The 17,330-nt window shown below is 43.1% G+C and overlaps 1 protein-coding gene across 8 annotated transcripts in view; it reads right to left on the minus strand.

Annotated features, from left to right (window-relative positions):
• Nucleotides 1-17,330, minus strand: part of DROSHA (drosha ribonuclease III) — a 119,387-nt gene that overhangs the window by 87,324 nt on the left and 14,733 nt on the right. For all 8 annotated transcript variants that reach the window (XM_078066596.1, XM_078066598.1, XM_078066600.1 and 5 more), the window contains 5 exons: nucleotides 14,537-14,678; nucleotides 12,575-12,729; nucleotides 9,331-9,411; nucleotides 3,058-3,144; nucleotides 58-144 (listed from right to left, as the gene is read on the minus strand). In XM_078066596.1, coding sequence (XP_077922722.1) covers nucleotides 58-144; nucleotides 3,058-3,144; nucleotides 9,331-9,411; nucleotides 12,575-12,729; nucleotides 14,537-14,678 — 552 coding nt within the window. The remainder of the gene's footprint in view (nucleotides 1-57; nucleotides 145-3,057; nucleotides 3,145-9,330; nucleotides 9,412-12,574; nucleotides 12,730-14,536; nucleotides 14,679-17,330) is intronic.

Genomic DNA, 17,330 nt, shown 5'->3' on the forward strand with positions numbered 1-17,330 from the left:
AAGGGAAGGAAGAGAGTACAGGAAAAGGAGAAAGCCAGTCAATTAGCACATACTTACATTGGTCAGGGGGGCATGGGCAAACATAGAAAATCCTTCAAAGATATACTCATGATCATCATATTCTATAACAGTTGGCCTGTCAGTCTAAAAGCAAACAGAAATACAAAGCATGAATTTAAGAACATGATTTGCATGTACAGAAATCCATGAGAACACAAAGGTACCAACAGGAGAAATGGATGGACTCCATGGGCTCCATGAACATTCTTCTAAACAACCAGGGAGAACTTTATATAAAAGTTTAATTTTAGGTGGAATTCTCTGGCTTCAGTAATATTTACATATTGAGACCATCAAGAATGTTTATTATGGGTATCATAAAGGGAAAAAAGGCTATATGGCTTCATTCTCTAGGAAACTGTTTTATTTAATCCCACAATACTACCAGATCTACTCTTTCTGAACTGTATTCCTGAACTAACGAAAGTCCTAACAAGAACAAGATAATAGCACAGTCAACTCAAAGCTCAAAGTGGAAAAAGACTCAGCATCACAAGAGTCAAGATTAGCAACAGCCTGGAAGGCCCTGAAAGGCCTCAGGGTGCCAGAGGCTCAACCCCTCCCAGCTCCATTCCAAGGACCTCCAAGAAGCCACCCCACCACATATGGCAACAAATCAATTCCCACATAATGTCAAAAATCTTAATTATCTGAAAATTGAATATGTAGTTAAAATATACAAATGTTAGTTAATCCACGCGTACAAATTCTCTTCCTTATGCTATTCTTATAGACCACCATTTTTAATCCTAGATGCTAAATATGGAACTAATTATCAAGATTGGTAACCTAAAACACACTTTTTTTAAAAGATTTTATTTATTTCAGAGAGTGAGGGAGAGAGAGAGAGACAGAGAGAGAGCATGAGCAGGGGGAGGGGCAGAGGGAAAGGGAGAAGCAGACTCCCTGCTGAGCAGGGAGCCTGACTCGGGGCTTGATCCCGGAACTCCGGGATCATGACCTGAGCCGAAGGCAGATGCTTAACCAACTGAGCCACCCACGGGCCCTGAAAAACGCGGTTTTTAACACAGGTATTGAACATTATTCTTTTAAACACACACAAAGAACCAGAGGAGGATGCTAACGAATACCCACACGTACATTGGTTGTTTTGCCAATACTACTGTTACTTTCTATTTGAATAACTCTAAATAAAGCTGGTGTAAATTAAAAATAATGTAATAATTTAAACAAAGTAATAAGGTACGGCCACTTTGGAAAACAGTTTGGTAGTTCCTCAAAATATTAAACACAGAGTTACCACACGATCCAGCAACTCCAGGCCTAGGTTTATACCCAAGAGAAATGATGACATACATCAACACAGAAACTTCTACACAAACGTTCACAGCAGCATTATTCATAAGAGCCCCAAAAGTGGAGACTACCCAAATGTTCATCAACTCAATAAATGGATAAATATAGTATGCCCGCACAAGGGAATATTATTTGTCCATAAAAAGGAATAAAGTTTGGGGCGCCTGGGTGGCTCAGTCAGTTAAGCATCTACCTTCAGCTCAGGTCATGATCCCGGGGTCCTGGGATCGAGTCCTGCACTGGGCTCCCTGCTTAGTGGGGAAGGCTGGCTCTCCCTCTGCCTGCCGCTCCCCCTGCTTTGTGCTCTCTCTCTGACAAATAAAATCTTTAAAAAAAAAAAAAAAAGGGAATAAAGTTACTATGTTACAACATGGATGAATCTTAAAAACATTATGCTGAGTGAAACAGGCGAAAAAGATCACATTTTCTACGTTCTACGATCCCATTCACATGAAATATCTAAACAGGCTAATGATAGAGACAGAAAGTATCTTAGTTGTTGAAGGCTGAGGGATATGAAAGAACTGACTGCTAATAAGTACAGGGTTTCTTTTGAGGATGGATGATGAAAATGTTCTAAAATTAGATTGTGGGGGCGCCTGGGTGGCTCAGTCATTAAGCGTCTGCCTTTGGCTCAGGTCATGATCTCCAGGTCCTGGGATCAAGCCCCGCATCAGGCTCCCTGCTCAGCGGGGAGTCTGCTTCTCCCTCTCCCTCTGCCTCTCCCCACTGCTCCTACTCTGTCTCTCTCTCTCTCTGTATCTCTCTGTCTCAAATGAATAAATTAAAAAAATAAAATTAGATTGTGGTAATGGTTTCACAATTCTGTGAAAAGAATTATATCATAAAATATACACTTTAAATGGGTGAATTTTATGGTATATGAACATCTTGATAAAGTTGTTAAAATATATAATTACTAATAACCTAATTTTGAAATTGAAATCTCTTGATGACAGAGGTAATAAAATTAATAACTTTGCACTGTGGAAGCCAACAGAGCATAGTGGAATAGCAGACAGCCATGCACACCCAGTCACACTGTCCAGGTTTAAATCCCCACTCTGCCACTTACTACCTGAATGATCTTAAGCAAGTTACTTAACCTCATCTGTAAAACAGAGATCACTGCCCCATCTGGATAGTGGGGATAATAATTCTCCTTCATCCGTTTGTTGTGAGAAATAAGTTAATACATGTGAAACACTCAGAGTGGTGCCTGGTACCATAGTCAACAAATATTACGTATTATTATTATTGTCATAAATAAATAGACCTTCTTGATTGGGTCACTAGATATAATATATGAGTTATTCACTAATTTTTAAGAGATGAGAAAGTGTTCTACACATTCTTCTGACTCCACAGTTCCAATGAATAGCTCCAAAAGTCATGGCTATTATGAATGTGGCTACTATGAGGAACTGAAAACATAACTGAAAAAAGGTACAGAAAGTAGTATAATGAGAGGAAGCAACAGAAAAGTCATTATGATAAAGGCCAGTTTTATCAACATAAAAATTTTTTTAAAGAAAATTTAGAAACTGAATCAGTATTGAGACTATTCACACTTAAACCTATTTGTACATATCCAACCCATTTACATTTTAAAATAAATGAAATTTGAAAATAAACAAAATAAAATAAATGAAATGAAATCTAACTTTGTTAGGAACTTACCAAAAAGTTTGTAGGAGGGGAGACTGTAATTCGATAGTGGAAAAGTCTGCCAGCATTGTTGGTCATGGGACGACAGGGCTTGATGGCCTGAGGGGGAAAAACAAAAGTGAGTATAAAAGTAAAGTAGCAAAATATTTTTATTTAAAAACAGACTGTTTCTAGATCCGCATCTGACAAAAAGAGTTTTTACGTGTGTTCCTTCACAGGTTGGTAAGAAGAACAGTACCATTAACTACATGAATAAAAAAGAACAGGCTGGTCACCAGGATTCAACCAATCTCCTCATGTGCATGCAATACAAGGGGTTCAGACAACATGAAGATCTTTCTAGATCTTAATTTCTAGGACTATCTTCCTTTTATTGTAACATAACACAATACTTGACCTTTGGCTAAACTCCCAATATGCTAAAAAAAAGGGGGGGGGATCTCAAAAATAATAGCAGGTTTTGATAGGGGGGAAAAAACAGTGAAAGGATCATTAAATGTGCTCAGTAAAAATAGAAGGGACCAGAAATGAAGGACACATGAGAGGTGGCAGAATAGAATATGCATGGAGCTCAAGATGAGAAAAGGAAAACAGAAACTGATATGATTTTTTTGCTCTCCTTCCTTGGATCACCGGGGCTGACTCATAGTTCAACTGATCCCTCTGTCCAATCCTGCTTACACATTCCTCCTCTCACAGGTGAAGTTCCCTAAGAAACATCAGGCACCCAAACTTCATCTTAGCATCTGCTTCCGGAGAATCCAGTGTGTAGCTCCAGGAATGATCCAAGAAAGCTGGAGGTAAGATAGGATTCTGGAGCTGAAATCACTTACCACCCACTGGCAATGAGGACCCCATCATGGTGGTAGCTAGAGTCCCTGGCACCAGATGGCAGACCAACTGAAAACTTTCAAAGATGGTGAATTGGGAGGGTGTACCAGTGGAAGCAGGTGCAGTGTACCAGGTATTTAAGACTCTGAGAGAATGCATGCTATCAGGATAACGGGGTAGATGGCTATTGCTAAGCACCACTGATGCTCTACCATGTCTCTCAAACTTTAGTGTGCCTTGAAGTCACTGGATGGCTTGCTAAATATCTCAGATTGCTTGCTCCCCACCCCCAGGATTTCTGATTCAGCAGATGAGGCAGGCTGAGAACCTGGCTCCTAAGGAGTTCCCAGGTGAAGCTGATACCTGGAGAACCCTTGCTCCACAGAAATGTAATGGGGGGGAGGCAACTGAAAGCCAGACGGACTGTTGGAGGCACACAGGGAAGCTGTCCCCTGCATTGCCAAGACCAAACCCAGGGTCAGAGATGGGTGGACCTTAGAGACAATTAACAGCCAACCAGGGTAGATCTGTTATGCCAAGGGACGAGACTTGGAAACCTGAGATGAGGACATACAGGTTTTAACCCCCCAGACCCCTCGAAACCTTCCATCTCCTCCGAGGTGGCCCAACCCTGTCTATTAAGAGCAATCACACACCTGTGTCCGAAGGCAATGGAAGACCCTGCAAGGCAACGCTGCCTCCCCCCAATCAGTCTCCCCTCCTGGCCAAGAGACCTATAGTTAGGGTCACTTCACAGCATAACCCAGCTGGGGAGGTGCTGCGAGGGGAGATTATATCCCAAAGGAAGTGCAAGAACTAGCCAGCATGTGCCAGCAGCAGGAGTCTGCACAAGACTGGATGCTGAGAGGGCTTGACCAAAAGGGCCAGAACACAAAAGTGGTTAGGGAAGGGTTTACTGACTTGCGAGCATTCAGGATTCAGGGACACCAGATGCCAGGAATTCCCTACTAGGATGTCTCCTAAAAGCATGAAAAAGCAATGGCCCACGATAAGTGTGGTTAAAATACCAAAACTGCCATGACAGAAAAGGAAGTAATTCAAAGAGTCAGGAAGTAGGCACGTTAGAATGGATATAATATCTGTGACTGAAAAATACACCAGATTATCTTATTTCATGGGGAGCCCCAGAGGACATGCCAAAGGCCATCAACTAGGGGCCAAAAGGAATGTGCTGGGGAAGGGACACCAGCCTCACTAGGAAGATCAGTGGTGGCCTCCTCTGCAGGCCAGGGCTGACTGTAAGAGAGGTGGTCACAGAGCAGAGCTTGCTCACAGCATGGGGATGACAGGACTCTGAAACAAGGGAGGCAAGATGGTGGGGCTAATTGTTAGAAGCCGGGTCTCACAGTATCATCATAACCAGCAAGATCAAAGTGGCAACTAAAGGGGTCTGGCCCACAAAAAGTCATGGAAGTAGTTCATAGAACACAGTATCCTTAGATAAAATAACTGAGTAGCTGACAATAGTAATACTTGGTTTGTACCAACAGAAGAAATCAAGAATGGTTAACCACGGGGCTGGAGGTAGGTTGCTCCAATGAACAGTCATGATCCCTTTCCCAGTTCCAGACCTATAGTAGGAAGGGCCCTACAACACCACTGCAAGCAAAAATGGTCATGACAACCCTGTCCTTCCCCAAAGGGGCCTATGGCCATTTACCCAAAAAACTGTACACTGGGGAAAGGGGAACCAAGAATGTTCAAGGAGTATTGGACATAGCATCTGAATCAACACTGATACTCAGAGGGGACTGGATACATCACCTCAGTACACATTAGAGTGGGTGATACGAAGCCAAGGTAAAAAAAAAAAAAAAAGGAATCTCAGTCAAGGTCTGGTTTACCGCAGGTCCAGGTCCCCTGAGTCCACAGATCTGCCCAGTGGGCATTTCCCCTGGTCCCTGAAATGTTTCATTGGAATTGACAAAATTGGCAGATGGCACCGTCCCACACTGGGTCCTTGTTCTGTGGAGTAAGAGCCATCATGCTGGAAAAGGTCAAGCAGAAGCCCCCAAAATTACCACCATCCCCAACACAGGCATCAAAACCAGAATCTCTCTGGGGGGATGGCGTAGATTAGTGCCATCCTTAAGGATCCAAAAGACACAGGGGTGACAGTCTTTATCGTATCTTTAATTCACCAATCTGGCTTCCAGGGGGAAAAATAAAACAAAAAAACAAATGGATCCTGCAGGATAACTACAGACTACCACAAGCTCAACCAAGGAGTAGCTTTGACTGCCCCAGCTGCGCCAGATGCTACAGTTCAGGGCAGATTAATATGACCTCGGGTTCAAAGTGGACAGCAACCGATTTGCTGAATGTGTTCTTTTCCATCCCAATCAGAATGAGGATAAGAAATGGTTCACATTCTGTGTTCATTCACAGAGAAAAGACAACATTTACAGTTCTGCTGCCAGGCTGTGTTAACTCTCCCACTCACTGTCCCAACAGTCCAAGGAGCTCTCGACCTTCTGGACATACTGCAGAACATTATCGTGCTCCACTGCATCTGTGACATGATGTTTATCAAACTAAAGGCCTCGGCAAAGCCCGCATGCTCCAGAGGGTGAGAGAAACACCTTGCGAAGATTCAGGGGCCTACCACAGCCACACCATTTTTAAGAGCCAGGGATCTGAGTGCCAAGACATCAGTCCACAATAATAGACAAATCACTGCATCTTCCACCTCTTACAACGAAGACGCAAGCTCAACAGCAGCAGGCAGGCCTCTTCGGGAGACAGTATAATCCCCACCCAGGGGTGCTGTTCCGGGCCATTCCTAGAGAGGTGCAGAAGGCTGCCAGCTCTGAGTGTGGCCCCATGAGAAAGGCGCCAGTGCTTCCAAGCTGTGGTGCGAGCAGCCCTGCTGTCGGGGCCACATAATGCAGCAAATCCTACATCGCTGGTGGGAAAAGATGCTGAGGGGGCTCTGTGGCCACTGGGAGAATCACAATGCTGGTATCTGCTGCTCTGGGGCAAAGCCATGCTGCCTACCGTGAAGAATTATATGCCTCTGAAACACCACCAGTGTGCGACTGGGCCCTGGGCGACATGGAAGGCCTGGCCAAGGGAAAGAAAGAGGCATGTGGCTGAACTGCCCGTCCCAAGCTGGGTTCTGTCGTCCCGCACAGGCAGAAGTCTGGAGGGGACCAGCGACAATCCATCATGAGATGGAGCCTGTACACCCAGAGCCAGGCGCACAGGCGCAGTAGGAGGCACAAAAAAGCTGCAGGAGCGGGTGGCCCAGCACTGGCGCCCGGCACCCGCCCTCGGCTGATGACCAAGGACAGAAGGGTGAAAGCAGAGGGACGCGCCCAAGCTTGGTTTGCAAACGAGTCAGTCAGGGCTGGGGGAGCACGCCCACGACAGACTGTGCTGCAGCCGCATTCAGGGAGGAATCTGAAAGACAGCGACGAGGGCAAGTCTTTCCAGTGAGCAGTTTCAGGCAATGTACCTGGTCATCCACTTTGTGTGGAAAGAGAAGCAGCCTGAGGTTAGAATATAGACGGACTCATGGCAGAAGCAAGTGGCTATGCCAGCTGGTCAGAGGCCTAGAAGGAAAAAGATTGGAAGATCAGGGATAAGAATGTCTTGGGGTAGGGGCGCCTGGCTGGCTCAGTTGGTGGAGCATGTGACTCTTGATCGTGGGGCTGTGAGTTCGAGCCCCACAGTGGGTACAGAGAGTACTTAAAAATTTTTTAAAAATTAAAAAAAAAAAAGGTCTTGGGGTAGACGTGTGGGTAATAAGTGGGAGTGAATGCGACAATCTCTGTATCGCATGTGGGTGGAGAACACACACCACACCCTCCACGGAAGAGGCACTAAACCACCTCAATGACAAAGTGACTCAGCCAGATGGCGTCAGCCAGCCTCAGTCATCAGCTACGCAGAGCTGACAGTCTGGGCACATGAATGAAGTGGCCACAGTGGCACAGGCTACTTCACATGAGCCCAACAGCACGGACCTGACTTACCAAGGCTAAGCTGCCTACGCCAACTGCCAAAACCGAACCTCCAACAGGCCATCTACAGTGACCAATGATGGGCCCCCAAAATGGCTCCATTCCTTGAGGAGATCAACCAGGAGACCAACCTGCCACTTAGCAGGTAGTTGGCTACATACGCCCCATCCATCTTGAAAGGGCCAGAAGTTTGCTCACAGGAATAAACATGTACTCTGAGTGTGGGCTTGCCTCCCACCAGTCCTCGGCCAGCACAGCCATCCACCCAGATCTTCCTTCAAGGAAGGGCCTGCTGCCCAGCTGTGGAGAGAGCAAGACAGCCCACAGCCACCGGCTCCTCCAGGGTCAGCCTCTGCTACAGAGCCCCCTTCCCCAAGATCATGCCCTGCCCAGGCAGCCCGCTCTGGGGACAGAGGGCAAAGAGGGTGTGAAGGCTATGCCAGCCTGTGCAAGACAATTCCAATAACTCCAGCTTTATGAGACCCACCACAGGGGGACTTCTCCCTCTGCTCAATCCTGCCTCCACTCTCTTCTTGCCTAATCCTATGAAACATCTCGTACCGCAAACTCTACTGCAGCACCTGCTTTCAGAGAGCCCCACCTGAGGCACAGGTGTGGACACTCAAGGTACAGATCCTCTCGCACAGTTCCTTGCTACACTTGCTGACACTCAAAGACAAATGAGGTAAAAGCAAGGAAGTAGTTAAAAATATCCATCACTGCCACAGAGTCTTTATTCCCATTATTGTTATGGTCTCAAACAAGTCTTACAGAAAAATTAAGGATTTACACATACTATGTTTAAACATAATGTGCTGGATCACTAAGTGATAATCTGGGATTAATAACATAAAAATAAAAGATGGCAAGGGGAAAATGAAGGAAAATAATTGAAAAGGAGCAGTTATATATAACTATGATATAAAGTATTCAAGTCATTCAGTCAAACATATTTGGAGTGTCCTTGATGAACCAGGGGATGGGGTACACAGGTCAAATAGTCCGTGCGCCACTCACAGTTTAGTGGGGACCAGACTAACAAAGACAACAGCATACCCTTATATACCTATATACCCCTAGGGAAAGAGAACATGTGCCTTACAGCAGCTTAGGAAGATCATTCTTCCAAGGTCATTCATAACCATTTACAATAAAAGCATGAAAAAATTACCATGTGTGCAGTTTTAAGACATTTAAAGTAACAACAGCAAAAACCCCTCAAATACATCTTGCCTGTTTTATACAATGAATCTTCCAAAACTTTTTAAAGTTTCCTTTATAACATTTCCCACTCCATCCCCCAAAACCCAAGTACTTTTCTTCTCCAATTATCAGTAACGGAGACTTTTAGGGAGGATAAAAAGACTATTTCAATGGTATTATTTCATTTATGGGAAAAGAACAGCAACAGCATCTGTCTACTTCTGGCTCCTCAGCACTTACAAATATAATAACCCAAATGAGTTACCTCTTCTCCGGGATAAATGCTGTGCCTGATTCCTGTGCGTCTTGCTTTGGCGCTGCATTTGCAGAGTGGCCCATCATTCATCTGTCAGAAACAGAATGTAATTCTTTTTTATTGGGGGGAAAATCCACACCATGCACAATGAGGCCTCGGAAACTCTGTGGGTTTTAATGTCATGAGTACGGGAGCTCTGAAGAGGCTGTCACGGTTAGAAGATTAAACGGATGTTCCAAAACCAATAAAGCTGCAGACTGTCTATATTGTCTGATAAAGGGAAACCATATGACAACGCTAGATTCCCGAGTTATTTGTGCAGCCAAGCAGAAAATATCAATGTCAGGGCATTGTTTGCCCCCGTCTTCTCCTACCACTATTTCAGCGTGTTTCTCGCATTTCTTATTTCAGGAAATATGACTCTTTCACAAAAGAAAAGCACATTTTATATCCTGAAGGAACACAGAGAATGTTTTGAAGGTGACCTGCAGATTAAATGTTTCCAAAAGAAAAACCTAAAGGTATCTAAAGCAGAGGGGGAAAAAAATGCTACTAGAAGCAGAGAAACTCAATGCTTATCAGGTGAGTCAATGTCTGCTTTTTCACCTGAATTCATTTTACTGCCATGAACTCTACCCCCATGATAAAATGAGTGAATAATTCCTGAATGCCTCTTGGATAGAAAGATGACTGCTAAGCATTAGGGGGGAAGGAGGGTGACAAATAACTCAGAGTCCATGTATTCAAGAAATATTTACTCTAGACAGGAGAAATAACATACATATGATATACTCAGTAATTTAAAGAAAAAGGGTAAGAGTCCATGTGGCGATACCATACCACTGGCTTTAAAGAAACGAAATGTGAAGGGTAGAACAGGACAGGAAAAGAAGATGGCTATTCTACATGAGGAAAAAAAGGGAAGGAAGAAAGCCTACGTTATGCTCCAGGGACATGAGACCCATCGAAACAGAGTGGATCATTTATGCGAGCAAGAAGACCAAAGACGCAGAACTGAGGTCAAAATCATAAAGGGCCTTAAAAGCCAGTTTCATGAGTTTATTCAACACAAATGGTAATACTGAATCAAAACAGAGACCAGAGCATCAATTCGGAGAATGGAGAAGCAGAGTTCCATTTCTCACTTTCTTTGTATTTATTAAAAATATATATATGTAGGTATAGGACACATAACATGTAACACACACGTTTCCTTAAAGTTCTAGGGATTTGTAACTCGCATCCAATGAAAATGTCTCAATAAAACTTCAAAAAGAAATATTAAAGTGAAAAATGATAACTTTCTTTATCCTTTTGGGAAATCTAAAGCCTCAGGTAGCACAGTAGAGGAATAACATCGCTACCTAAAAAAATCACATTAAGATATTATCCAAAGTAACAGTTGGTAAACCGAGTTGCGATGGGCTTCACTCAAGTCACACCACCACTCCTAATGCTAGTCAGTGGAGAAATCACTTCATGCTCACTGATTTCCAGAGAAGCACACAGACATCCTACATTCCTGCCTTTTACCAGGGTCTTGGCCCCAGGGCAGATCAGCCCTTTACAAGGCTCAACTGTACAGAGGACACAAACCAAACATAGAAAACAGAAGGGTGAGACTACAAAGAAGGCCTTTGTAAATCTCTAATAAACATAAGAACGTACAAGGGCGCCTGGGTGGCTCAGTCGGTTAAGCATCTGCCTTCAGCTCAGGTCATGATGCCAGGGTGCTGGGATCAAGCCCCACATTGGATTCCCTGCTCAGCGGGGAGCCCGCTTCTCCCTCTGCCCCTCTCCCAGCTCATTCTCTCTCTCTCTCTCAAATAGAGAAAAGGGAGGGAGGGAGGGAAGGAAGGAAGGAAGGAAGGAAGGAAGGAAGAGAAAGAACGCATAGAAACCAAGGAATAGGCTTCTTGATAGAACAACAGAGTGTTAAGACCACATATGGGGAAAAGGGTGTGACAACTAATGGACACAGGACTTCTTTTAGGGAAACAAAAATGCTCTAAAATTAAATTGTGATGATGGTTAAATCTTGTGACTACACTAAAAAAAAAAATTGAATTGTACACTTTAAGTGTGTAAATTGCATAGTATGTGAATTATAACTCACTAAAGCTGTTTAAAGAGATCATATGCACAGTTAATAACATAAAGTAAGTTTTAAAATGCTTCACATTTTTAAACATTTCTGCTCGGGGCACCTGGGTGGCTCAGTCATTAAGCGTCTGCCTTCGGCTCAGGTCATGATCCCAGACTCCTGGGATCGAGCCCCACCATCGGGCTCCCCACTCTGCGGGAGGCCTGCTTCTCCCTCTCCCACTCCCCCTGCTTGTGTTCCCTCTCCCGCTGTGTCTCTCTCTGTCAAATAAATAAATAAAAGCTATTAAAAATAAATAAATAAATAAATAAACATTTCTGCTCAATTCCAAGAGAGCAAAAAGTACCACAAAATACATTTCTGTCAGGCATTCCGCCTATATTAATTCTAAAGAAAGAAACCATTCAGATAGCTGTCATCTACCAAGAACCAGAAGAGCATTCAAATTAATATAGAATGGTATGCATTTATTTATAAAGTCTGCATTTTACATTATCTTTTGATAGGTATACGTTTTATTATGCTTAATAACTTCATGTAAATTAAAGATACTATTTTTATATGTATTGTATATTTATAAAATACAAATCTTTTATAAACATACTATTTGGTATTAAGTGTTACTTCATAATAAAATAGTAAGTAAAAATAAAAATGATTATGTCCAGTTATGACATCATTAGCTCAAAAATGCTTAACAAGGAACAGAACTTACAAGGAATTGTGACTATTACCAACTAAGAAATATGAAGTCTTACAGGACTTAAGACATTGTTTACTATATCACTGCAAGATACCTTCCAGATGAATTGCTTTTAAAAAGACCTACAAGTGCTCTCTCCCTCAGCCTGCCATTTGTCTCCTTCCGTTTACTGCAAGTTTAATGAGGCAACACCGTTACCCTGCTCCCTAACACAGAATTTACAAACATCGTCAAACATGATTCAGGAGACAGTGGTGCTGCTGCTTATGCTTTGGTGCTGAACTCTGAAGCTGAAGAGAAATAAGCTCCAAGGAATGACACACAACGCTGCGAGTAAAATTCAGTTTTCATACCAGCCAACATGCATCTTCTGAGCCTGGAGTCATAAATGTGATGTATGGGTCTGCAACCTTCATAGCAAGAACACAACATAAAAACATGCGCACCTGGCCTGGGTCATTGTACCAAAGTTCATCATGCAGCCGGTCAGGGTGGGCCTTTTTACGTTTGATTTCTGCAATGACATCAAAAACTTCAGAGTCTGAGCTGCTCGAACAGGTGCTGTCCTCATCAGACTCACATTCGGATTCACTGGAACTCTCTAATAGAGGTCAGGGGGAAAACAGAGAAGAAGAAATTCCCAATTGTTTATTCTTTCAGCAAACATTTGGGTGCCTACTCCACACCAAGCACTCTGCTAGGCAATACCATGAAAATAATACAGCCCGTGGTGCTAAGTCACAATCTAGTTACAGAAGCAATGAAAACAGAGAGTTTTAGAGAAAGACCTAATGAACAATGCTACAGTAGCAGTGTGGAGTCTCACGTTTAAGAAGGTGCAGTAATTCAAAAAAGGGCGAGTCCACCCTGACCCAGAGGGTCCCTGAGATCTCCTGGAAGGGGTGCATGTGATCCAGACAAACGGATGGGGCAGAGCTAGGCTGATGAGGGGCTGAGAGGAAAGGAATGCAAAGGGGGCCCTCAGACCAAAGCATGGAGGGAAGAGCACAGGCAGTCTGGCTAGGGCAAAGGCCTACAAAAGAATACCAGGAGGTAAGGGGTTTGGGTGTCATGAATGCCAGACTGAAGGCTCTGATTTCCAGACTGAAGATTTTAGATTTTTTTCTCTCCATAGTAGCAAAAGAAGATTTTAGTCCTTGGAAGTGACTAGATAAAAACTGAGAATTTTGCTAAGTGATGTAAGCCAGTCACAAAAAGACAAATACTGTGTGATTCTACTTCTAGGAGGTACTAGAGAGCTCAAATTCATAGAAAGAGAAAGAATGGTGGTTGCCAGAGGCTAGTGGGAAGAGGGATTGGGGAGTTGTTTAATGGGTACAGAATTTCAGTTGAGCAAAATCAAGAGAGTTCCGGAGACTAAACAACAATGTAAATGGTCTCAACACTACTGAACTATATACTTAAAAAATGGTTAAATGGTACATTATATGTTACGTGTACTTTACCACAATTTTAAAAAACAGACCTAGAACTTAGGTTGATCCTACAAGAAATTAACGTAGTATAGCACAGTAATAAAACTCAACCCTTACATAGTTGGATTTTTGAGTGTACTGCGTAAGATAAATGCTATTGTCTTCCTTCTTTTACAGATGAGAAAAGTAAGGCACAGAAAGATTAAATCACTTGTCCAAGGTCACATACCAAGTGGTAGAGCAGGGATTTGAACCCAGGCCAGCTGGTTCCATCAGTGCTTTTGCCCACCATGGACACTGCCTCTCAGCTGGGAAACATACTGAAGGTGGGCAGATGAGAGCCAGAGAACACGGGAAAGGCACAGTGAAGGCCTCATCTGTGAACGGCTTTCTGTTAGGGGCTAAGACCGCAAAGTGGTAAAAAGCAGTTTGTATCCTCAAAGATCTTAGCATCTACTTGGAACCTCAGAATACACATGAAAAAATAGACCACCATATGAGAAAGTTATGGAAAGTATCCATGTGAGTTGAGAGAAACCTTCAATCAGAGCTGGCTTAGCGCTAGCGTTTCCTCATCAAAGCAGGAGAGCCCTGGCAGTGGAGAGGGCCACGGGGAATGCCTGCCCATGAGAGGCACAAGGCACAGGGTTAGGTTTAACATGCTCCTGCTTGTGGCGGGGAGGCTGGACTATGGTCCCTTCTGATTCTCAGACTGGACAGTTCTACAAGGGACACAACTGCTAACATGCCCTGCAAATGAGATCTCTTATGGATTCTGCTGAATGTAACTAAGGAAAAGTAAGATAAAAAAAAGAGAAAGTTCCATTGCTACGTATTTTGCTGGCCATAATTAAGGAAAATAAAATGAAAGAGAGGAAATTTCAATGTGGGACTCTCAAGAACACATCCCCAAAGTTGAGGTTTAAGCAATAACAAGAGCACAGGGTCTTGGTCTAGTAACTTCTGACTCACCCAAATCTTCATCTAGCTTCGTCTTGGGAGGCTCCCACGGAGGTCTAGCAGCTTTGGCCTTTTCTTGCCTACTCCCCAGCTCTTCCTCAAATTTGTCGTATAAGTCACGCAGCCTACTTGTTCCAACAACAGTAGAATCTCCCTTTGAAAAAGAAAGGATCAATATGAAGAACTACATTAAAAGCCATACCAAAGAGACATACGACCTCACAAATAATCAAGGATTTGTAACAGCAAGGTGCCATCTCCTTCAATTTAACAAACATTTAAAAGCAAGATTTCCAATGCTGGCAATGGTGTTCTGAATCACATACGACATTTATAGCTAACACAATCCTCAGGAAAATGCACTTTGCCAACACTGAGAAACATAAGAACTGTTCATCTATGCCCTTTTGATATGACAAAATAAATCATGACCCCCCCCATAGGAATTCATGATAGCTGACACTCTCCTAGGGAACATACACTTCCCTGCTACTAAAAATAACTCAGTCTTATCTTCCACATTAACCCAATGATCAAAAATCAATATCCTATGGAATGAAGAAATCACAGAAATAAAAGGCACAGCATAGGGAATACAGTCAATGACACTGTGATACCACTGCATGGTGACAGGTGGTAGTAGCTACACTTGTGAGCATAACATAAGGGAGACATGTTGGTTGAATCATTATGTTGTAGACCTGAAACTAATGTAACATTGTCAACTATATTCAAATAAAAAAATTTTTTTAAAAAAGGAACATCGCGGTAGCACTTAAAATGCCAAAGACAGGGGCACCTGAGTGGCTCAGTTAAGCATCTGCCTCTTGGTTACAGCTCAGGTCATGATCTCAGGGTCATGAGTCTGAGCTGAGCATGGAGTCTGCTCAAGCTTCTCTCTCTCTCTCCCTTTGCCCCTCCCCCATTTGCATACTCTTTCTCTCTATAATAAATAAATAGAAGCTTTCAGTAAAAAAAGGAAGAAGGAAACATCTTATATATCCCCCACACACACACATATACACCCCATAAATACAGACACAGACACACACGCACATACACATACACTCCACAAACATAGGGTCCTACAATGCATTCCTAGAGGAAATTCTCGACTTTGCCCCACTCTCTCTTCCCAGGTTAAAATCGCTTTAAATGTCCATACTCTCCAACTTAGTAATTTTCAAAATATAAGGACCAGACCTATCAGACATAAAAAGCAAATTAAAGTCAATCATAAAATCTGCAGTTATCCTGAAAGAGGTAATTGCTTTTTCGAAGCCTCACCTCATACTGACATGGGCAAATCTAGGATAGCTGACATTCTTGCCACCTCTCTGCACCAGACGACAGAATACAAAGGCAAATGTCAGGCTTCTAGTTTATTAGCTTTCCTTCTACACCAGTTTTAATACACCCATAAAAATATAAGGAAAAAAAAAAACTGTGCCTGTTCAAACTCTTTGAACCTCAGTGTCTTCAACTTTGTTATTTTAAAGACAATAAAATTTGTTATGGCAGCAATGGAAAATGAAGCCCTGGAGAAGACATATGATGTAGTTCTGGGGAAGGGATGGAAGACAAGATCCACAGGAGCTCTGGGCAAGTTCCTGGAGGATGGCCATACCCAACACTACCCCTGCATCCTATGTCTGGACAGAAGTGTGTAAAGACGATGCCTGGGGTCATCCTGCAACCATGGTAGACGCTCCAGAAGGCAGCAGATGCCAACCTAGAGCCCTGCCATCACTGACCCACTAAATGAACACCAGCCACCGTCTCCCTCCAGACAACTTGTTGAGAGAAATAAACCGAGCTTCTTTAAGTCACAATTAGTCAAGCATTATTATTCACAGCCACATTCTTAACCGACAGATACCTTCTTTCCAGGAATGTTTTGAGGATTAAGTAAGGTAATAGGAGAAGCATGAGTAAAGTTGCACCACCATAAAGGTACTAAGCATGTGAGCTTTCCCTTTCCTGTATTACACGAACCACTACTTAAAACCCTGCTCTAATTTATCAAGTAAAATATCACAGCACCATGAGATTTCTCAAATTCTTTTTTCCAAAGACAAGAGAATCTACTTTTAAGTTCCCTGTAGATAAGAGCCCAGGCCAAGTACAAGCTAGTTTCACAAAATTCCAAGTAGAATGCTCTTTTATCTAACCCCATCCACTAAATCTGACATCTCCAACCTCTTACCTCCCAAACCGGTAGATGATCATTCCTTCACTCACCCATTTAATCAATGAGCATTACCATGTGTCTACCCTGTGGCAAACAGGTCTAAATTAATGGGATGGAGTCATAACACCTGCCAGGAGAAAGAGACTAGAGAGCGACCAAAAATCGAATGGATATAAGAAAAAAAAGGAAAAAGAAGCGAGCATATGAAAGAGGAGGTCATGGAGTCCGACACAGCAATGAGAGTGGGCTGCCAAGGCCAGGAGCCTCATGTTGGGCAGCACGTGCACTGAATCTCTCAAGAGCCCAGGAAGGGTGACTATCCCTGCCATTCCAAAAAACCAGCCAATATGCATAGGAAACTTCCTGTGGTTATCTTTGGTAAGGACAGACTTAGAAGAGACAAACTCAAATTCTTCCTTATTTCCCACCTTGAGGGGAAAATACACACACAAACGCACAACCACAAACTGCCTAAAGTAGTGACGTGTGAGAACTTACCAAACCACCAGTACCAAGACTAGCAGTGTTATAAAAACGCAGAATGAAGAGATACTTCAATTACTCCTGCACTCTTGCCTTTGCTTGTATCAAACAGCTTTGGTCTACAGCACAGGT

The sequence above is a fragment of the Halichoerus grypus genome, chromosome 2, assembly GCF_964656455.1.
Source record: "Halichoerus grypus chromosome 2, mHalGry1.hap1.1, whole genome shotgun sequence".
NCBI classification, from domain to species: domain Eukaryota; kingdom Metazoa; phylum Chordata; class Mammalia; order Carnivora; family Phocidae; genus Halichoerus; species Halichoerus grypus.